Source organism: Sus scrofa, chromosome 10 (assembly GCF_000003025.6).
Source record: "Sus scrofa isolate TJ Tabasco breed Duroc chromosome 10, Sscrofa11.1, whole genome shotgun sequence".
Taxonomy (NCBI): Eukaryota; Metazoa; Chordata; class Mammalia; order Artiodactyla; family Suidae; genus Sus; species Sus scrofa.
In genome coordinates this window covers 25826853-25849979 of record NC_010452.4, presented here as the reverse complement: position 1 = coordinate 25849979, position 23127 = coordinate 25826853, and the positions used below count along the sequence as shown (strand labels likewise).

The window sequence follows — 23127 nt, the reverse complement described above, 5'->3', positions numbered from 1 at the left end:
CAAACGTTTATTGAAAGACTTAAAAAATGTCATGTTCAATCCAGGAAATCTTCTCCTGGGAAGTTTTCCAAGGAAACATATGCAAAAAGATTTATATACAAGGTCATTCATTGCAACATGGTTTGATAACAGTGAGGAAATTGGACCAGAAAAGGTTCACAGTTCACTAATACAAAGCACATAGAATGAATCATGGTATAATCACATGATGAAATGCAATGCTGTCATTCAAAACTATGGCTGTTCAGAGTTTCAAAAATATGGAAAAACATTTGCGATGCATTTTTTTTTTTTAATGTTGCAAAACAGAATGTAAGTTGAATCCTGATTTTGAAACTATGTGTGTGTGTCTGAAAGGATAAGTACTAAAGTGCTCTCTTGGGCTATCTAGATTTTAAGAAATTTTTAATTCTTTTTTTTTGTCTTTTTGTCTTTTTAGGGCCACACCCATGGCATGGATTTTCCCAGGCTAGGGGTCGAATCAGAGATGCAGCTGCCAGCCTACACCACAGCCACAGCAACACGGGATCCAAGCTAGTGTCTCGGCAATGCCAGATCCTTAACCCGCTGAGCAAGGCCAGGGATGGAACCCACGTCCACATGGATCCTAGTCAGGTTCATTACCACTGAACTATGATGGGCACTCCAAGAAATTCATTCAAAGCTCCTCTGTTCTTTCCAGTTTTCCTACAATATGTTTTACACTCTTATTAGTAAAAAATGTAATTAATGTTTAAATGTGACAGAAAGTTTAGAAATCAAATCTTCCATAAACAGTATCAATATTGTACTGTATGTGTGGTTATAAAAGAAATTATAGATAAATTATCACAGAAAAAAAATTGTATCTTGTTTCCTGAATGAGAAAGGCAATCCTCAAATAGCCCCACTAACTCACTATTTCATGAATCAATCGCAGAGATGTTTGTTTACTAAACTAATTCTTCAAGGTCAATATTTCCTTCTTCCTTCCCAATGTCAGTATCAGTTAGGTGAAAGGAAAATATTTTCATACTAGGAAATATGGTTTGGAAGGTGGAAATATGTAGATTTGCTACATTGCAAAGCCATTAATGTATCTGTGAATCCAGTGACACCTCTTGAAGACTTGAACTTTAATATTTGGTTTAGCAGTACTGCTAATAGTCACAGGTTAAGTTTAAGCTACTGCTGAAAAATCAAACATCCCTAAGATCACTGTTTCACGGACATATAACAACAAGCTTTGCATTTTGTAATTTACTTACCTAAAATTCCAATTTCTAAGCCTTTAAGTTTTTCTTTAATATCTTCATAGATGTCATCTTTAGTAAAATCTGCTTGTATAATCTTGACGCTAGTCCCTATCGTCCACTCTGCATTAGAGACAAAGATTCTTTTTTTAATGAACAGGAGTCCAAACGCCCTCCTGCCCACATCCCCCTGAAGCTCTTGTACCACCTGGGCAGACCCGTAAGCGCACAAGCCCCCCCCTCCTCTTAATGAGAAACGAGAAATGACCTCAGAGAAATGCTGGGATGTGCTAAAAGATTTGTGAATGATGCTCTCTGTGAAAGATGCTCTCTGTGTGAACTCTCTGTGAGTCGAAGAGTTACTACAGTGACAAGTAAAGCCCTTCTAGCAGATTGAATGCAGTCGTTGTCACAGTGGGAACTAACATCCGCATCACTGGGAACGTGTTAGAAACACAAAATCTCAGGCTCCATCCCAGAGCTACTGAATCAGGAATCCATGCAAGTGGGCCCTGTGATCTGTTTTCACACATGTTCCTGGTGACTCTGGTGATACTCAAGTTTCAAACCCCTGGACTAAGGGCCATAAATGAAAATGCGATGCCTCTGCTCAGTGAGTATCAAGTCCCTTTTGCATAGACATGGAAGACTTTTGTATGTGTCCAACATTCTAGCATTCATAAAGCATTTACGTGCATAATATATATATTTTTTTTTTAGAGCCACACCCATAGCATATGGACGTTCCCAGGCCAGGGGTCAAATTGGAGCTGCAGCTGCCGGCCACAGCCACAGCCACAACCACAGCAGATCTGAGCCTCGTCTGTGAACTACACCACAGCTTGTGCAACAGCAGATCCTTAACCCACTGAGTGAGACCAGGGATTGAACCCACATCCTCATGGGTACTAGTCAGGTTTGTAACCCAATGAGCCACAACGGGAATTCCCACAATATCTTTTTTAATCCTCTCTACAGCCTTGTATAGTAGGTACCATTGCAGTTTTTCAGAGGACAAAATTGAGGCTCAGAGAAGCTTCCTGGCTTAACCAAGGGCACACTCTGCTCACTCCAAGTTCAACGCTCTTTCCACTACTCTATGTGAACTTGCCTTGTACAGGAGCTTTTGGATACATCTCAAAGCATCAGCAAGATTTCACCAGGTGCACCCTGCTCAGCTTTGGAGTTAGACCCAATATTTCTGGGCCAAATGATCTTAAGGCATAGTTTGGGGGCAGGGTTTGTTTTTTAAAGACACTGCTTGCTTTTTAAAAGGAAGATTAAAAAGTACACTTTAGCACTGTGGGGAGAACACTGAAGAATTCCTAGTCCTCATCATGGTTATTTTTTTTTATCAATTTTTTTCTTTTTTTTTTTTTTTTTTTTTTTTTTGCTTTTTAGGGCCACACCCAAGGCATATGGAGGGTCCCAGTCTAAGGGTCGAATCGGAGCTGAGGCTCTCGGCCTAGCCCACGGCCGCAGCAACATGGGATCTGAGATGCATCTGTGACCTACACCACAGCTCACGGCAACACCAGATCCTTAACCCACTGAGCAGGGCCAGGGATCGAACCTGTATCCTCATGGATACTAGTCGGATTCGTTTCTCCTGAGCTGCAACAGGAACTCCCCTGGTCAAAGTTATTTCTAATATCCAGACCCAGAACACAAGTAGAATTCACTAGTTCAAGGGCACTGAGCTGCCCGAGTGTGACTGCTCAGCCTCACACCTCTCATTTCCTTCTCTTATCCCAAATCTCCCCCAGGGATATAAAGCTGTCCCCAGACAACCTGCCATAGTCTGCCTTCATAGCCGAAGACTCATTCCTTTGAGTTAAGAAGTTTATTAATTACTAAATTAAAATGATTAAAATTCAAATACCCAGAAAGGCACAAGATGATTATTATTAACTAAGAACACTTCAGAGTGGGCCATATAATAAAACATTGTAATATAAATGCTGTCTGATAGGACTGTATAGTGTACAACCTTCACAACCGTACATGGAATCAAATCTTTCTTTGCTTACTTTCAAGCCCCAGTAAGCAATGTCCCTATTCCAAGGAGCACAGACAGAAGGACGTGAAGTCCCAAAACATAGATGTTGCTTTTGAAAGGAGTAGCAGAGGGGAGTTTCATTTGTGGCTCAGCAGGTTAGGAACCCGACTAATATCCTTGAGGATGTGGGTTCGATCCCTGGCCTTGTCAATGGGTTAAGGATCTGGTATTGCCTCAAGCTTCGGTGCAGGTCCAGTAGGTCAAAAATGTGACTCAGATCCTGTATTGCTCTGGCTGTGGTGTGGTCCGGCAGCTGCAGCTCCAATTCAACCCCCAGCCTGGGAACTTCCACACGCTGCAGGTGTGGACCTAAAAGAAAAGAAAAAAGAAAAGAAAAAGAAAGGAGTAGCAGAGGCAATCAAGCAGAGGAGGCCTCTGGATGAGGGGTCTGATTCTAAAGATAGAGACACTGGACCAAAGAAGACAATAGACCTACTTGTAGGGTGAGTCTGTTCCTGCTTCACGCAGCCCAAAGAATCACAGGTGAAGTAAACAAAAGTGAACTAAAGCCACTTAGTCCTGCACTTAACCCTGGCTCCCTGCAGGAGGGCTGGGGCCCCAGGCGCCAAAGAGCAGCCATGGGGATGCTGACAGATGCCTCTACAGGGAGGACAGGACCAGACGTGGCTGGCGGGCTCTACAAACATCTCCCTTAGAAGAAATAATGGGATCACTCACCAATCTCCGCAGCAATGGTCTGTAGTTTTTCCAGTGTCCGGCTGATAAGCACGACGTTGAGTCCCTGTCTTGCTAACTGGGGGTGGGGATGGGAAAACCAAAAAGACAGAGATGACAAGCAGACAGGGAAGGCTTGTTCTAAAGGGGAATTGGGCCATCGCCCCCTTGACCATAGGGTGATGTGCTTGCCTCTCCTTAGTTTAAATGTGCAGAAAGTAACAGTGTTTTCTGGGTTATGAGTAAAACAGCCACACGGGGCCAGGCTAACTGTGACATGGTAACGGTGGTCTGTGTGTGTTTGCTATGTGCCAAGAACTATTATTCTAAGTGCTTTTTTGGGCAGAGTCACGATGTGAATGCCCTCCCCTCTGAAGCACCTGGGTCAGAAATGTGATAGAATTCAAAATTTGGAGGTGTTTTATTTTATTTTATTTTATATTTTTTTGTCTTTTTAGGGCCTCACCCACTGCATATGGAGGTTCCCAGGCTAGGGGTGGAATCAGAACTGTAGCTGTCGGCTTACACCACAGCCACAGCCATTCTGGATCCGAGACTCGCCTGTGACCGACACTACAGCTCATGGTCACGCTGAATCCTTAATCCACTGAGCAAGGCCAGGGATCGAACCCGGGTCCTCATGGATACAAGTCGGCTTCATAAACCGCTGAGGAACTCCTCGGTAGGAACTCCTGTAGCTTAGTTTTTCAGTTGTTTATTTTTGAGAATAAGGTGAGGTTGAAATCATCCAGCACTGTTTTTTTCAAATGGGTGTCAAATTGTCTTGGCAACATTTTCCTACTTGTTCTGATTTGAAATGCTTAGTCATATGCCAAATCCTCCTATGAATGTGGGTCTGTCTCTGATTTATCTGTGCTGTTCTACTGCCTATTTGTTAATTTCTACACCAGTGCCACTTCTAATAATCTTATAATAGGCTTTGATATCTGGTGTCTGAGAGTGGAAGTTCCTACAATTTACTACTTTCTTTCAAAATGTTTCGTTTAATTTTCCAACTACAGGACAAAATTGTATTTTTTAAACAGCTGTATTGAAATTAGAGATATTTAAGGGGAAAGTTACATCTTTTCAGTAATCAGTTGTCTCATCCATAACATGTGATTTATTTGTTCAGATACAATGCATTCTTCTAAAAACTTTAAAAGTTTCTTTATATAAATTTAGGACATTTCTTGTTAATTTGCATTAGCAAGGATAATATAACCTGCTATAACAAATAAGTCCAAAATGTCAATAGCTTCACATAATGAAATTTGGCTTTTGTCTTATATAACAGACTCTATTCCACATGGTCCTTTAGGACCTACAGCTGAGAAAGGCATTGCCACCTTCAACACCAGGTTTCTAAGACTGCCCTAGCTATAACATCCAGTGAGTGCAAGGATCAAAATAGGGTGGAAAAGATGTATCCCCTCCTTAACCACCCACCTTAACCAAGAAATGACACACATCATTTCTGCTTGATTTCATTGGCAAAATTAGTTCCATGGCCCCAGCGAGATGTAAGGGTGTCTGGGAAATTCCTTGGCTGGACAGTCACTTACCAGCTACAACTCCATACAATGGAATAATTAGAATGTTTGGCAGTTCCTGCCACCAATATGGCAGCTATCTATATTCATTTGTTGCCATTGTGAATTAAATTATTGTGGATAACTAAATTGGGTCAACTTATATAATGGAATACTATACAATGCTGAAAAAGAATGGGCCATGTTCTATGTACATCAGCATGGATGAATTTCAAAATCACAGTATTGATCAGTAGGAAGCAGATTATAGAAAATACCTGAATCGATTTATATTAAATTCAAAACTAACAATGCAACCAAATGCTGATGAGGGGTGCACGCATATGCAATAGAACTTTTTAAAGTAAGGAAACCATTAACTCAATGTTCATAATAGTACTTACATCTACTACTGGGAGTGAGGGAGAGGAAACACAAAGGCATGACGTAGATGCCTATATTGTAGGCTTCAAGGTACAATATAGGCATCTATTTCTTAAGCTGGGTGATAAGGGACTCATTTTAAATTTTTTATGAGCACACTTTATATACTCTTGTTTGATGCATCTGTCTCTCTCTTACACACACACACACACACACACAAACACATACACACATGCACACGCAAACACACACAGCCATAACATACTACAATGAATCTAGGATATTCAAAGCTTGGACCAGAAATTATAGGGTTGAAGTCAAGCCACACAGGAACAAAGCAATTAATCCAGGGAAACATAAAATAGCTAAAAGCTGCTGTCTTCATTTAAAGCAAGATGAAAGAGAATAAGCTGAGAGTACAGCTGGAGTAATTTAGACCAGAGTAATTTAGACATTAGGAAGAATTTCTTTGCTGAAACAACATAAGACACCATCATATATTGCCATGTAATATATATATTGTGAGTAAATATTCAAGAATGGAGCATTTTTTGTGGGTTGGTCTGAGCCAAGATATTTTAATCCAAGGGGCAACCATGTGCCATTACCTGGAGCTACCAGGAGCACTGTCTTGAGGAGAATTCTAACTGCCTTTGTCTTCCACACCAGAGCATGGAACAGTGCCTGCATCTGTACCATCCCAGACATTGAAGGGGCGGGTGTGTGTGGCACTAGAACTGCTCAGACGTGGAGAAATTAAACCAAACAATCTTTAATCATGGATTTTGCTTCTAGCATTCTGTAGGCATTAACAACCAAGAATGTGTGTTTACATACATCAGAATGACAAACAGTAAATTTTATAATATTTAAATATATATTAAATATATTATAATATGTATTATCTAAATATTAAAATTTCTAGTAATATGAGGTGGGTTAAAATTGGTTTAGTCATGCAGAGGACTATCTGGCAATGGTATCCAATATTCAAGTGCACATCCTCACTGAGCCAGCAGTCTTACTGATAGGAATGTATACTTGGGTACATGCGAGTTTATGTTCTAGGTTGTGTCTTAAAACATTATTTGTAAAGACAAAAACAAAAAGCTACCTTAGTGGTCATCCCTAAAAGACTGATAGAAGAGGCTGATATATCCCTGCAATAGGATAACCCTGAAACCACTCAAAAGAATGAAGACTGTCTGCATTGGGCTTCAAGGCCCCTTCAAGGACAGAGAACTCAAAGCCTCCAACCAAGACAGGAATTACCAGACCCATGTCATCCCCCACCTGTGTCATTGAGCAACCTGGCCTACTCCTTCCTGTCCCTACTAGGAAAGGTATGAGCCCCACTCCTCACCCAACCTCTATAGGGCCTTATACACCCCCAACCAACAAGCAAGTGTATCCTAAGACCCCTCTTTCCCCAACTAACCAGCAGGTCAGCAGGTGTATCACAGGACCGCTCCTCTCCCTGGGCTATAAAAACAGACATGATCGCATGCTCGTCGCTGGCTCTCCCTGATCATCAGGAAGTCATCCTGCTGTGCTTGCAGCATCTCTCATCTCAGTAAACTCTACCTTCTCTCCACCACACCATGCTCAATAAATTGGTCTTTTCTTCACCTTTCCTTGAATCGGGAAATTCTTCCTCCAACCCTTGAGCAGAGACCAAGACAATCTGTATGCCTTTGCTGTGGCAAGATCTCCATAATACATTATTAAATGAACAAAGCAAAATCCAGAAGAGGGTTTATGGGTGTGTGAAGCAGGATCCCATTTGTGCTCACATGGGCAAAAACCATACATACAGGTGTAAATTCCAATGGAGACTGCTAGTGGCCCATTAAAATGAGTGCCCTGCTTCTTCCTAGGCATGAGACTAGATGACAGTCCTGGTATTTCCTGTCCTCAGTCTGGCCACAAGACTGAGTTCTGTCAGTGCAGCAAGACACAGACATGTTTATGACCCAGCTCCAACCTTGAAGATTAACCTTGAAGATGAGAAGCAAGACAGAGGGAACTAGACAGAGCCACCCACCAATCAGGAAAGTCTCTGGATTGTTACTCTGAAATTCCTAGGTAAGGTATGTGCCCTACTCCTCACCTCACCTCTATAGAGCCTTATACACCCTCAACCAACAAGCAAGTGTATCCTAAGACCCCTCTTTCCCCAACCAACCAGCAGGTCAGCAGGTGTATCACAGGACCGCTCCTCTCCCTGGGCTATAAAAGCAGACATGATCGCATGCTCATTGCTGGCTCTCCCTGATCGTCAGAAAGTCATCCTGCTGTGCTTGCAGCATCTCTCGTCTCAGTAAACTCTACCTGTTACTTCATCTATCAGTATCCACATCAAGATGTGGTATATGAATATAACCATGGTTTTCCTTTACCTTTTATGAAAGTAAACGCAAGACATTGTGAACTCTGGTGACCTTTGCAGAGAAGGGTCTGGCAAGGGCAGTAGTGAGGAGAAGCCTTTATTTCTCTTTGTGTGCCTTTCTGAGCTGTTTGAGTTTTCTAATTTTATGCCTGCATTATTTTAACAGGGATTTTCTGGGCAAAGAAATAATGGCCTTTTTGATGTTTTCTTTCTTACATTTCTTTTAATTAAAAAAAAATAGATATAAACAGCTTTAGCCATCAGGGAAATGCAAATTAAAACCACAATAAGAATGTATATATGTATGTGTGACTGGGTCACTTTGCCGTACAGTAGAAAATTGAGAGAACACTGTACGCCAGCTATGATGGAAAAAATAAAAATCATTTTAAAAAGTACATAAAAATAAAACCACAAGGAGATGTGACTGCACAGCTCTCAGAGTGGCCACAATTTAAAAATAGCAACACCAAATGCTGGTGAGTATGTGGAGAAAATGCACCACACGCATACAGTGCTGGTGAGAAGATACCACCAATCTGGAAAGCAGTTTAGCAGTTTCTTAAAATACTAAACATGAAACTACCACACTAGCTAGCAATTGCACTCCTCCGCATTTATCCCAGAAAAAATAGTCTTGCATTCACACAAAACTTATATGCAAATGTTTATAGCAGCTTTATTTGCACTGCCAAAAACTAGAAACAATCTCAATGTCCTTCAATAGATGGGTGGTTAAAACGTCCTTGGAACATCCATACCATGGAATTCTACTCAGCATGAAAAGCACCCTGAATGAATCTCCAGAGAATTATGCTAAGAAAAAAAAAATTTCAAAAAGGTTACAAAGTATATAGTTCCATTTATGTCACTTCTTTAGACTGACCATGTTCTAGAAACAGGGACCAAATCTGTGGTTTCCAAGGGTTAAGAAAGAAGTGAGCGTAGGATGGATGGGGGGTTTGTTTTTAAATGGCAACACAAGGGATCTTCGTGGTGATGGAAATGTTCTAGTATCTTGGGAGCTCCTGTTGTGGCTCAGGGGTTTTAAGAACCCGACATCGTCTCTTTGAGGATGCAGGTTCGATTCCTGGCTTCACTCAGTGGGTTACGGATCCTACATTGCTGGGAGCTGTGATGTAGGTCACAGATGCGGCTCAGATCCCTCATTGCTGTGACCTAAGCCTATTCATAATTACTGGGTTTTCTCGTAGCCTCCAGTGATCAGAGGTAGTTTGGGCTACAGATCTCCTCCCCAACAACCAGCCAGCAGTTGGTGTGTTACAAAAGGCAAGCCAGCCTCAGACCAAATCCTACTACACAGAAACAATTATTAGTAAGCTGGCATCAAAACAGAAATGAGGAGTTCCTGTCATGGCGCAGTGGTTAACGAATCCGACTAGGAACCATGAGGTTTCGGTTTTGATCCCTGGCCTTGCTCAGTGGGTTAACGGTCCGGTGTTGCTGTGAGCTGTGGTGTAGGTCGCAGACACGGCTCAGATCCTGCGTTGCTGTGGCTCTGATGTAGGCTGGCAGCTACAGCTCCGATTCGACCCCTAGCCTGGGAACCTCCATATGCCACGGAAGCAGCCCAAGAAATGGCAAAAAGACAAAAAAAAGAAAAAAGAAAGAAAGAAAGAAAGAAAGAAAGAAAGAAAGAAAGAAAGAAAGAAAGAAAGAAAGAAAGAAAGAAAGAAAGAAAGAAAAAAAGAAAAAAAAACAGAAATGAACCTGGGTAACTGAGCAGGACGCTATGGGGTCTTCCAGGGACATGCCCCTCCCCCATATCCTCTGCCATAACTCCTCTCTGAAGGACCCATGATGGTATTTAATGCATATTTCCTGAGTCTTCCAGATGCTAAAAGGCACCATCAAATGGAAGAAATTAACTACTTGATGATCATGAGCATGTAGCCCCCAGACCTTCTGGTACCAAAGGGTTGATAAAGTTAACCCCTGTGACCTCACTATCAACCAATCAGAGAATTGTGTGCAAGCTAATCATACACTGCGACTTTCCTCCCTCACCTGGCCTTTCAAAATGCTTTGCTGAAACACTCTGGAGAGAACAGGATTTCGGGGGCATGAGCCACCCATCTCCTTACATGGCCCTGCAGTCACCTTTTTTCTGCTCCAAACTGACATTTTGGGTTGTTTGGCCTCACTGTGCATCAGGCATGCAAACTTGCACTCAGTAACACCAGTTCTTCTTCTTCTTTTTTTTTTTTTTTTTTTTGGTCTTTTTTTTGCCTTTTCTAGGGCCTCTCCCGCGGCACATGGAGGTTCCCAGGCCAGGGGTCAAATTGGAGCTGTAGCTGCCAACCTACGCCAGAGCCACAGCAATGCGGGATCTGAGCCGCATCTGCGACCTACACCACAGCTCATGGCAACGCTGGATCCTTAACCCACTGAGCAAGACCAGGGATCGAACCTGCAACCTCATGGTTCCTAGTCAGATTCGTTAACCACTGCGCCACGACGGGAACTCCAACACCAGTTCTTATAACTCAGTGGAGTCCCAGCTCTCTGTCCCACCCAGGATCACCCCAGGTAGATACAATAATGTTCTGGGGGCAGATACAGTCAAACTTGCAGCTGGATCAGGTGACAGAACCCTCCACTAGTGGCAGGATACCAGGCCAAATCAGTTCAAGGCCAAGAACACTCCTCTGCTGTGCTCTCAGATATGACATCCTTGTTCATAGGAGGGCAGAGCTGTCTGTACAATATTTCTACCTAATCCACATATCTTGGAAGGCATTTCCTCAGAAATATTACTGACAACACCTCTTAGGCCAAGGGGCAAGCCCACTAATGAAAGTCAACTTAGAGGAAGAAGAGGAAAGCAGGGGGACAGAAAACAAAACCTGTCGGGAGCCATAGGGCTGCTCCAGTAAAGAAAGCAAAGCCACAGTCGGCACCTGCATGAGGCTTGTCTGGTTAGCAGAGCTACAGACAAGCTGAAGAAAGAAGAAGGATTGCGGATGCGTGAGGCTTGTCTGGTTAGCAGAGCTACAGACAAGCTGAAGAAAGAAGAAGGATTGCAGAGCAATCCCTTGAAAGACATCGGTTCCAGGAAAATAAAAATGATATCCCCTAAAAATATGTTAATCTATTTTTCTGTGTTTATCTTTCCTTTTCTATCTCTATTCACAGCTTTCTTACTGCTAAAGATTTGCCCTGGGTACGTAAAACACTTGAACCAAAACAGAATGAAGTTGTTTAAACAATGTAATGGAAAAAGCCTTTGTTTTGGAGTAACAATTTATGGCACCTATTTTGTGAGAGTATTCAGGGGAAACTTATGATTTCAGTCCCTTTACTTAAAAAGAAGTTGGGGGCTGGGAAAATGTTGTTTGGCCTATAAATTGCTATTTTCTATAATAGATATATTTTTTAACAGTGTCACTTGTAACTTTCATCCCTTGTGGGGGCATTTGTTAATTTTTGGGTATAATACTCCTTTCTATTGAAATTGGTGGTTTGGAACTTACGTAAATCAGTACAATAGGTTAAATGCTTAGCTTGCTGGCGCCAAATAAATCGTGGTTTTAAGAATGCCATGAACCCAAGGCTTTCATGCGTTTTGTTAACCACATACACCTTTAGTTAAAGAATGTTAGGTATCATAGTTTATTACTTATTAAAGCTTTGTTCTTAACATAGAATAGAATAGCTACTGTTGTTGACCTTTTAAGAAAAATACAGTGTGAAACTTTAAGTTTGTAATCTTGTAGGAAAATCTGAAGTTGAAAGGAACATGTTTTAACTAACCTTCTTTTTTGTATCTCGGGTGGAGGGAACAAAAGGGCTTTAAATCAAATGTTAATGTTAAATCTTACACGAAATCTGATTGTGAAATGGTATAAAAACTGATGCTTTTCATTTAATAAATTGGGTCATCTGCAGCATGCAGCTGAGGAGTTGGCTCCAATTCTTTCCGCGCTGTTTGTAGCCCATCCTCTCCTTCGGCACTCCCTGGCTGCTGGGGCTGGACCTCTGCAAAAACCCACAAGGTTGGTTTTTTTTTTTTTCCTTTTGCATTTAATTTTTTAAAAAATTAGGTTTTTTTGGCACACCCAAGGGGTCCTGTCCAGAGCAGACATGGATTAAGAATGGATGGGCAATGTGGTCCTGCTGTATCACACAGGGAACTATGTCCAATCACTTGTGATGGAACATGATTGGAAGATAATAATGAGAAAAAGAATGTACACATATGTATAACTAACTGGGTCATTTTTCTATACAGCAGAAATTGACAGAATATTGTAAATCAACTATAATAAAAAAAATTTTTTTAAGTCAAATTAGGAGTTCCCATTGTGGCTCAGCATTTTATGAACCTGACTAGTATCCATGAGGATGTGGGTTCTATCCCTGGCCTTGCTCAATGGGTTAAGGATCTGGCATTGCCATGAGCTATGGTGTAGATTGCAGGTGCAGCTCAGATCTGGTGTTGCCAGTGGTTGTGGTGAGGGCCAGAAGCTGCAGCTCTGATTCAAACCCTAGCCTGGGCACTTCCATATGCTGCAAGTGCGGCCCTAAAAAGCAAAAAAAGAAAAAAAAAAAAAAAAGTCAAATTTGCTGACACCTCGATGTTGATAAACTCTGAACAAGGCCTTGACAAAAACAGAACACACTCAAATTGGGTGACTTGAAGAGAATTTAATAAAAGGATGATTGACAATGTGTGGAGCAGTGTGTAGAGAACCCATGGGCTCTGGAGCTAGGAATGAGGCAGGAGGTAGAAGGGCTCCAGGATAGACAACTCCAACTAGCCTCTTATTTACACTTCCTGAGACAGGAGATAGGTGGGCTCCTGGATAAGCATTTATAACCAGCCACCTCACTATACTTCCAGATAGAAATAACAGCAGGCACCCAGCCAATAACTGGTACTTGTCTTCTGTGAACTTGTTAAACAATGATAATGACAGGATCAAAAGAGGAGCTAAGCCCTGCTTGGACAAAAGACAAAGAGCTTATATCCTCAGATTCAGGAAGACCCCAACTATGCATGGGCAGAGACCCCTCTGGGTCAGAAAGGGAGGGCGATGCCAGGCCATAATAAGTCTGGACAACCTTCCCACCATGATTTGCTTCAGATTCCATCTTGGCCAAAAGATGCACACACATAGATCAGGGCGGCTGGGGGGTGGGGTTTCTGCTCAGGTGTGAAAGATAAAACAAGATAATTGGCCAAAGAAAAACAATGACCTGGAAGAACTGTCCCATAGAAGCAGTTTAAATCACCTCTGTCCTCATTCAGGGGGACACCCGCAACCTCACTCCTCCTTTGGGTGTGTACTACTGCTTTGGTCCTGCCTTAGATAAATAAACTATTCTCCCTGTGCTCTCCCACATGTTGTACTGTGTCTCTAATAATAAACCTGGTATCTGTTTTTATAGTCTTTGCCTCCTTGAAACATTCTTGCTTTCAAGAAGGGCAAGAATCAGAACAATTTTACTTCTAGTCTCTAGCTGGTCTCATAACCAGGATTCCTGGTTTCCACCCAAGCTGCCCAGGTTCAATTCCTGAACAGAAAATTAAGGTCTGACCTCTGCAAGCCATCACTCACTGCTTGATCTCCAAGCTCAGTATTGGCAGAGCTGTTGTCATCTGTGGGCCTGAAAGGGTTGGGAATGAACAGTTACCAGAACCCGAGTGTGGAGAGGGCTGCTGGACAGAGCTGTGGTCTTCAGCAGAGGGACACAGCCAGCCCTTCCTGGCCCACAGGGAGAGCAGGAAAGAACCCAGCCTCACACTCCTCTCTTCCCCTTACCTGTCATCAGAGTCCCTCAAGCCCCACATCAAACCCAGCTGAAACCAGGGACCCACCAAGCCTCTTGGTGCAGGTCAGCCTTCTGGGGCACAGAGCCAGCTGAAGAAGGGCAGAGAGGGAACCCAGTGGGGGGAATAGAAGAAACCCAACACACACCACCTCTGGGTGTTAAGCTCAACTGCTAACCAACTTCTACAGAAAAGCAGCCTGAGACTCACAAGCCTTAAGCATAAATTTATCAGATGACCCAGTGATTCCATTCCTGGATAATCTACCCAAAAGAAATGGAAACATATGTCCCTGCAAAAAAAAAAAAAAAAAAAAGCACGTAAGACTATTCACAGCAGCTTATTATCTAGTCAAATGTGGGAACAACTCAAACATTTATCAACTGGTAAATGAATAAACAAATTGTGATGTATCCATATGATGGAATATTATTCTGCAATAAAATGAACGAACCACTGACCCATGCTACAACAGGGATAAACCTGTGAACAAGTGCCAAACTCTTGCCGTCACTTGCCATCTGCCTCTACATGGATTAAATCAAGAGCCACTGCAGCTGCAGTCACTGCACTGCAGTGGAGCTCAGGATGGAGACCAGGAGTGAGCACCCTGTGCTCCGGGGATCCTGGAAGAACAGGTCTTCAGAGAGTTAGATATTTTTTAGAGAAGATTTTATGAGCCCCCTTCTTACATCTCTTTGTATCTAAAAAAACACTAAAATTCTTCAATGAGGACAGCTGTCTATGACTGGTAGAAGCCTTCATGAGGCCAACAGCAAACGTCTATGAAAGATGTGCATGAAATATGTTCATGGCTGCATGCATCTCCCCATTCACCCTTATCAAATATCCTGATAGTCCCCCTTTCCTCTTTGGGACTGTATTTCAGAGCTGTCTTAACAACAGCCTCGGCTATAGTTAGGTCAACAAAACAAAGGATGTCATAGTCATTTTGAAATGCAGCCACCAACCCCCGAGAGCTGTGAAAACTCAGGAGACTGGCCCTGATAGCTGAGGTGCATAGCAAAGGAATGATTTCAATGAGCCCAGACCTCTTTTGTTCCTGCCACCTGCCTCTGGTTGCAAAAACTCCTGTATATCCTAGCTCCCCCCTTGCCTCCTGGGAGCCTTTTTCTAAGGGCTCCCTGAGCTGCTCTCTCCTGGGCTTAAGTCCTAATTTTACCCCAAAGAAAACTTAACTCTCAACTTTCAGGTTGTGAGAAAAATTTTTTAATGTTGACCAACCTCAAAAAGCCTGTGCTAAGTGAAAGAAACCAGGCACAAGGGACCACATCTTGTGTGGTGGCCTGTGTGTGAAACGTTCAGAAGAGATTAGTGGCAGCCTTGGACCAGGGATGGGACTGAGAATTAGCTGTGACCAGCTGTAAGGGATCTCCTTAGGATCTTCTTAGGCTGATGGAAATGTGCTAAAACTGGTTGGTGATAATGGTGAATGATTCGGCTTATTTACTAAAAATCAATTGCACTGAATTTTATAGTATGTAGTAGGAGAAAATGTCCCTATAAAAAGGTAGAGAGACCCCGGCCATGATGACTAAGCAAAGCCCAGCCAACTGCCCCAACCACCCCTCCCTGACACATCTGCTTCTGTAAGCTTGCTTCGGCATCTACTACCTTGCCTGATCTCACCCTGGTCCGACCAGCCAAGCATGGATCCAGAGAGGTAGCTCATAAAAGCATCATGAAACTCTTCTTGGGGCTCAGACTCTGGAGAGTGATCTCCTCCGAGCCCTCCGGTGTAATAAACCTGAGTTCTCCAACTCTCCGAGTGCTCACTTGGTTTCTTGCTGGGTAAAAGAGCTGATACACTGCAGCCACAGAGCTGCTGGAGCTGGTACATGACAGCCACAGGGCTGTCCCTAGAGCTGATACGCTGCGGAGCAGGGCTGCTGGGCAGCTGCCTTAACAACGTGACTTGTATCTCAAGAAGCTGTTTAAAGCAAAACACTGACTCACACGGGTGGGGCAGAATAATAATTCAGGTAGTATAGGAGCGTGGGCTTTGATGCATTATTTGATATGGCTATTGTTTAGCATTTGTGGTTTAAGGGCTCCAGGGAGTAACATCCCTGCAGGCATTCTTTATGATGGGTTTGTGTTCCTATGCCCAGATGGACATTAATTTCTAACCCACTGTGACTCAGTCTACAGGAAAAGAAAGGCAAAGAAACCATAAAATTTATGGAACATTTCCACCCCTAAGACCCTTATAGGACAAGGACTGATATAGGTAACTGGGCAAGGCCAATGGGAGAAAAACACATCTTTCTGGACCCCACATTGGTAATCCCCATATTTAATGAATAAAAACTCCTACAGAACAATAGAGAGGGAAACTCTTCTTCCCCCTTCCAGCTGTCCTGGGAGAGCCTTCCAGTAATAAAGATGTTGCCTGCTTGCTGCCTGTGTGTTTGCAAAGTTAATTCATTGGCTCCCTGAACAAGAACCCAGATTCCGGTAACATCTTTGTGGCATCAGTTTCACTTTGTAAAAAGACAATCAATCAATATCTAGGCATATATACAATATACTTAGGGTGATATTCTGCATCTGCTGTCCCCTTAAACAGTTGATTTCCTAGTGTATTTTTAAATGACACACAAAGGAGTTTATTCCCTGATGGTTTGCTGGAACACAGCTATGATTTGAAAGGATGATAAGCCACAGAAAATCTCTCAAAGACATTTGTGTCAATTTTGACTGATCCTGATCTCAGAGAGACAGCAGTGTGTTGTGGCTTGAAGCAAGACCCTAATTCTCTGCTCAGCAATTGAACCTGGGCAGCTTGGGTGAAAATCAGGAATCCCAGCCACTAGACCAGCTACCCCCTGTGGAAAGCAAGAATGTTTCAAGGAGGCAAAGACTATAAAAACAGGTACAAGGTTTATTGTTAGAAACACAATACAAAATGTGGGAGAGCGGAGAATAGTTTATTTATCTATGGCAGAAGCAAAGCAGTAATACACACCCAAAGGAGGAGTGAGGGTGTGGGCCTCCCCCTGAAAGGGAAACTTGCCAGAGAGGTGATTTAAACCTCTTATATAGGACAGTTCTTCCAGGTCTTTGTCTTCCTTTGGCCAATTATCTTGTTTTATCTTTCACACCTGAGCAGACACACACACACACACACACACACACACACACACACACACACACACACACACACACACCTGCCCCAATCTGTGTGTGTGCATCTTTTGGCCAACATGGATTCCCAAGCAAAGTATGGTGGGAAGGTTATCCCAGGCTTATTATGGCCTGGCACCCCCTCCCTTTCTAACCCAGAAGGGTCTCTCTTGCATGTGTAGTTGGGGTCTTCCTGAATCTGAGGTTGGGAGATATGTGGCCTCTTGGTTTTTTTGCCCAGGCAGAGCTTAGCCCCTCTTTTGATCCTGTCATTATCATTGTTTAACAAGTTCACAGAAGACAAGTACCAGCTATTTGCTTTGTGCCTATTGTTATTTCTCTCTGGGAGTATAGATAGGTGCCTGGTTGCAAATGTTTATCCACCCATCTCCTGCCTCAGGAAGTATAAACCAGAGGCTAGTTGTAAAAGTCTATCCTGGAGCCTATCTACCCTCCTGCCTCAAGCCTAGAAGAAGAAAGCTTCCTTCTGGTCATACTGAGCAAAGGAGAGAAAGATGGGAAGAAATTTCCCTAAGAAAAACACATCTTCAGCTGTGCCTATATCACACTGTCCTCTGAAATGCAACCACCACGGAAAAACTAAGCCAAGAAGGGTGAATAGCAAGGAAAACCATGGAGTCTGGGTGATAAAGACATGCCTACACTGGTTCATTGCCTGTAACAGACTGATAGGGATGGAATAGGCACAGGTAGTTGTGAGTCCCAATAAAAGACCATAGATAGAGAGGGAAAACTAGGGGACTTTGGGAAATCACTGTAAGTTAGTGATTGCTCAAGAAAACCCTCAGAACAAGGCAGGCTGGCTTGACAAGGAGATGGGAGAATTGCCTCAGGTCATTGGGTGGGGGATGGGATGAGGCCTGCATTCAGATTCAGACCAAGGGCCAGAGTTTGAGGACCGCCCTTCTGCTGACTTGAATACACACCTTACCAGATACCAAGGAGGAGCTACTACTCCCAGAAAGGAAGAGGTGGTCTTTTCCAACCCCCACTCCCCTTGGATGATAAAACTGCAGCCCACCAGATCCTTGGGGCAGAGCTCCCATGCCTCCTCCCTTGCATCTCACACAAGCATCCTATCTTCATAAATATATTTCTTGCCTGTCATTTTGTCTCTTGCTGAATTCCTTCTGCACAGAGGCATAAAGAACCTCAGTGAGTCCAGACATTGGGTGAGTGATTCTAATTTAAAACTGTGGGTTCTGGCTGGGTTCAGGCCGTTAGTGCTGTCAGTTTCAAAATGTCTCGCTCAGGCGTGTGTGTAGGGGGGAGGGGGGGACAGGGGGTATAGGGGAACTTGCTGGACCTTCTACAAGATTTTGTGGTCAATCTAAAGCGTCTCTAAAAAAATAATAATAATAAGTCTATTTGAAAAGTTGAAAATAAACAGAAAATTAAAAGATAAAAAATAGAAGCTGCTCCATTTTAAGGCTGATCCTGCCAATAATATCATGGAGTGTTCTCTCTCATTCTCTCCAGGAAAATTCCCCATCCCACCTCCAGTGGCCTTTGGGATCTGCTAAAGGATGGCTAAAGAATTAAGTACCTTTGCTTCACAATGTACTTCATCAGCCTCCTGCAGGGAAGATGGTCCATTAAATTGAAAACAATTTGCATTTCCAGCACAAAGGTTGCTCTTTGCCCTGTGGGCTTCTAGCCTCTCCTGAATTGTGCCATTTCTCTCAAGAGCCATTAACTTTTTAAAGGTTCCCTGCAAAGTGGTCTGGGTCAGGAGGGGGCGCAAATGGGACAGCATTGTTCCCTTCATCCATTATAGCCAGGCTCAGTCTTATTTGCAGAATGTCCAGGCTGACAGGGTCCATACACAGGTTTTACACCCCCCCAGCCCCCCTTTCAGGGAGTTAAGCCCCAGAAGCACTCTGTTTCTCAGAATGCACTGCCAGGCACTGCTCTAAAGAAGAATGGCTGCTGCTGTTGAAGGATGAACAATCCTTGGAGAAAGGAGAAAGGAGAGCCAGGGTTGAGCCATCCCGGCCATAATGACTAAGCAGACTCCAGCTAACTAACCCCCACCCCCACACACCCATTTCTGTAAAGTTGCTTCCCCAGTTGCAACCCTGCCTGTTCTCACTCTGATCTGTGCCGCCAAGTATAGACCCAGAAGAGCTAGCCCATAAAAGCCTTGGAAAACCCTTCTTCAGGGCTCAGACTTCAGAGACTGATCTCTTCTGAGCCAGCCAGCAAAGTAAACCTGAGTTCTCCAACTCTCTGAGTGCCGCTTCATTTCTCACTGGGTAAAAAGCTGACACACAGCAGCCACAGGACTCCTACACCGTGACCATAACACTGGGGTGAATAGACCCTGTTTTCCTTCTGCTGAGAGTTAGAGCCTGGGTCAAAGAGGGTGCCAGTCACTGCTAATCTGCAGCAGGTGGCGGGGACACCAGGGAAGATAGAGCTTCTTCTAAATGGCAGGAGAAAAAAAAAAAAAAAAAAACTTGGGGGTTCCCATTGTGGCCCAGAGGGTTACAAACTGAACTAGTATCCATGAGGAGGTGGGTTCAATCCCTGGCCTCACTCAGTGGGTTAAGGATCTGGCATTGCTGTGAGCGGTGGTGTAGATCACAGATGTAGCTCGGATCTAGCACTGCCAATGGCTGTGGCGTAGGCCAACAGCTACAGCTCCAATTCTACCCCTAGCCTGGGAACCTCCATATGCTAAGGGTACGGCCCTAAAAAGACAAAAAAAAAAAAAAAAAAGTCCCAACAGAAGTCTGCTCTCTCTAACCAAAGGCCAGAAAAGGGGCTGCCTAGAAAGGAGAAAACTTTAGACAATAACTGTTTTACTCCAGGCAAACAACTTAAAAAAAAAAATCTATGGTCCTACCCCTACTCTCTCCTACAAAGGGTAAGTAGGGAGCTGACACTTCCACTCTGGTGAGGCTGCTCTAACAGGGACTCCAACCCCTGCCATGTGGACATCAGAGAAGTGTGAGTAGGGAACTGGGACTTTCATGCCAGCCACCACCCCTGTCAGCAGAGACCTGAATTTCCACTTGCGCCTGGCAGAGCCAAAGCAGCCCTTCCCCACCCTCCCCTTGTCCTTACCCCAGGATGATGACAGAGGAAGCCTCATGGAAAGTCAGGGCTTATACCATCACTTTAATGGTAGTGAGACCTTCTCCAAGTACCACTGGAAGCCTTGTGGGGAGCAGTAATGATGCACTTTGCTTGGAACATCCAGAGTGGCCTGCAAAAGCCAGAATATCTACCCCTGCCCAACCAGCAGTAACAAGGAGGAAGGACACCCCCCCATGGAGACCAAGCAGAAAACCTGGGCTTCTACAGCACCTGGTAGGAACAAGTTGGTACCACCCCCCCACCCCTGCTCTGCTGAAGCAATGTCAGAATAGACTTAAAACAGAAAATTTAAATACAACCCAAAGCCTTATAATATAAAAACAAAACAGTAAAAAAATCACTCATCACACCAAGAACTAGGAAGATCTCAATTTGAATAAGGTAAAAATAATTGACAGATGCCAAGATCAAGATGACACAGATGATAGAATTACCTGACTAGGATTTTAAAGCAGCTGTCATAAAAATGCTTAATAGATCAATCACATACACAAATAAAACAGATAAAAAACAGGGAGTTCCCATTGTGGCACAGCAGCAATGAATCCGACTAGGAACCATGAGGTTGCAGGTTCAATCCCTGGCCTCAATCAGTGGGTTAAGGATCTGGCATTGCCGTGAGCTATGGTGTAGGTCACTACCTGGTAAGAATAAGTTGCTGTGGCTGTGGCGTGGGCCAGCAGCTGTAGCTCTGATTAGATCCCTAGCCTGGGAACTTCCATATGCTGCAGGCCCAGCATTAAAAAAAGCAAAAAAAGATAAAAAAACAATACATTGGCAAAGAAATAGAAGATATAAAGAAAAAAACAAATGGAAATTTTAGAACTGAAAAATACAGTAACGAAATTAAAAACTCCAGGGATGGGCTCAATAGCAGAATGGAAAAAATCAGTGAACTTAAAGATAAGACAATAGAGGAGTTCCTGTCATGGTGCAGTGGAAATGAATCCAACTAGGAACCATGAGTTTGCAGGTTTGATCCCTGGCCTTGCTTGGTGGGTTAAGGATCCGTCATTGCCATGAGCTGTGGTATAGATCACAGACGCAGCTGAGATCTGGCATTGCTGTGGCTGTGGTATAGGCAGGCGGCTACAATTCCAATTGGATCCCTAACCTGGGAACCTCCATATGCCACAGGTATGGCCCTAAAAAGACAAAAAAACAAAACAAAAAAAAAGAAATTACCCAATCTAAATAGAGGGAAGGAAAAAAAAAAAAAAACTGAAAAAAATGAATAGCATCTCAGTGACCCACCAGACAACAAGAAAGTTCTCAAGTTCATGTTGTTGGAGTCCCAGAAGAGGGCTAGGCAGAAAGAGTATTCGAAGAAATAATGAAAAAAAATTTTTTCCGAAGTTTCCAGATTCAAAAGGCTGAGTGAAATTTGAAGATCAAGGCAAAGAAACTCACACAAAGAAACACAACTAAATTCCCAAAAACTGAACACAAAGAACGAAATCTTGAAAGCAATGAAAGAGAAACAATACCTTACCTACAAGGGAGAAAATATTTGAATGACATCAGACTCATCAGAAATCATACAGGCCCGAAGGAAGTGGCACAATATTTTTCAAGTGTTGAAAGAAAAAGTGTGTCAACTATAAACCTCTATCAAGCAAAAGTGTCCCTCAGGCATGAAGGGGAAATGGGGACATTCTCCGATAAAGGAAAACAAAGACCATTTGTCACCAGCAGAGCTACTGTAAAAGAATAGCTAAAGGAACTTCTCTAAACTGAAAGAAGATAACAAAAGAAAAAACCTTGAAATACCAGGGAGAAAAAAAGAACAATAGAAAGAGTAAAAATATGGGTGAATACAACATATTTTTCTCTTTCTAAAAAAAAAAAAAAAAAAGACCAATATATGGGAACAGAAACACAATTTAAACATCCAATAATAATAGTGGCTAAACTTAGAGAACTTACTCTATGCAAAGCATTTTGCTCACCTTATCCAATTTAACTGTTACAAAAGCCCAGGTGGAATTATCATCACCTCCAGTTTATTGATGGGGACCTTTTGCAGTGAGCAGTAGGGCAAAGTACGAACAGACCTCTGATCAACTCCCAACCCAAACTCAACCATTACAGTCCAGAGCATTCCAGACTCTGAGCTGCCTCCCTTGAGGCAGCAGTAAGCAGGGAGACAAAACCAGGCTCTCTGGAAGAGAGAAACTCCTGCATGAAAGAAAGATAGAGATCCCAGAAAATTGTTTAACAGCGCCTAAAAAAGAACAAAAGGAAACAAATAAGAAGATTCTACAAGGAAAAGAGGAGCAAAGCAAGAATTAGTTCAGAGCAGAAACTAGAATTCAGAACGTGAAGGTTTTTGGGAGGTACCTTTTGTGCCACGAAAGACCTGGAAGGCCATAAAGGATATGTGGGTTGTCCATAATCTGTAGACAGTGTCTGGGTGAGGACTGGAAAATGACCTCCGGGCCATTGCTTTTTTTAAAGATTTTTTTTCCCCTGTGATAGTTGATTTACACTGTTTTGTCAATTTCTGCTATACAGCAAAGTGATCCATTTATTCATTCATATACAATCTTTTTTTCCTCAGGTTATCCTCCATCATGTCCCATCACAAATGATTGGATAGAGTTCCCTGGGCTGTATAGCAGGGTCTCATTGGGCTTATCCACCCCAAATGCAATAGTTTGCATCTACTAACTCCAGATTCCCAGTCTATCCCACTCCCTCCCCAGGCCATTGCTTTTGGATAGTGGGAAATAAATTGCTAAGGAAAGTCCCACTGTGGATTTCCTCCAAGAAGAAAGAAAAGTGTCTGACTC

At 43.0% G+C, this 23127-nt stretch overlaps 1 protein-coding gene across 1 annotated transcript in view; it reads right to left on the bottom strand.

Moving 5' to 3' along the window:
• HSD17B3 (hydroxysteroid 17-beta dehydrogenase 3) overlaps nucleotides 1-23127 on the bottom strand; it is a 43959-nt gene that overhangs the window by 16892 nt on the left and 3940 nt on the right. Inside the window, 2 exon segments of the mRNA NM_001244790.1 lie at nucleotides 1248-1355; nucleotides 3970-4045. Coding sequence (NP_001231719.1) covers nucleotides 1248-1355; nucleotides 3970-4045 — 184 coding nt within the window.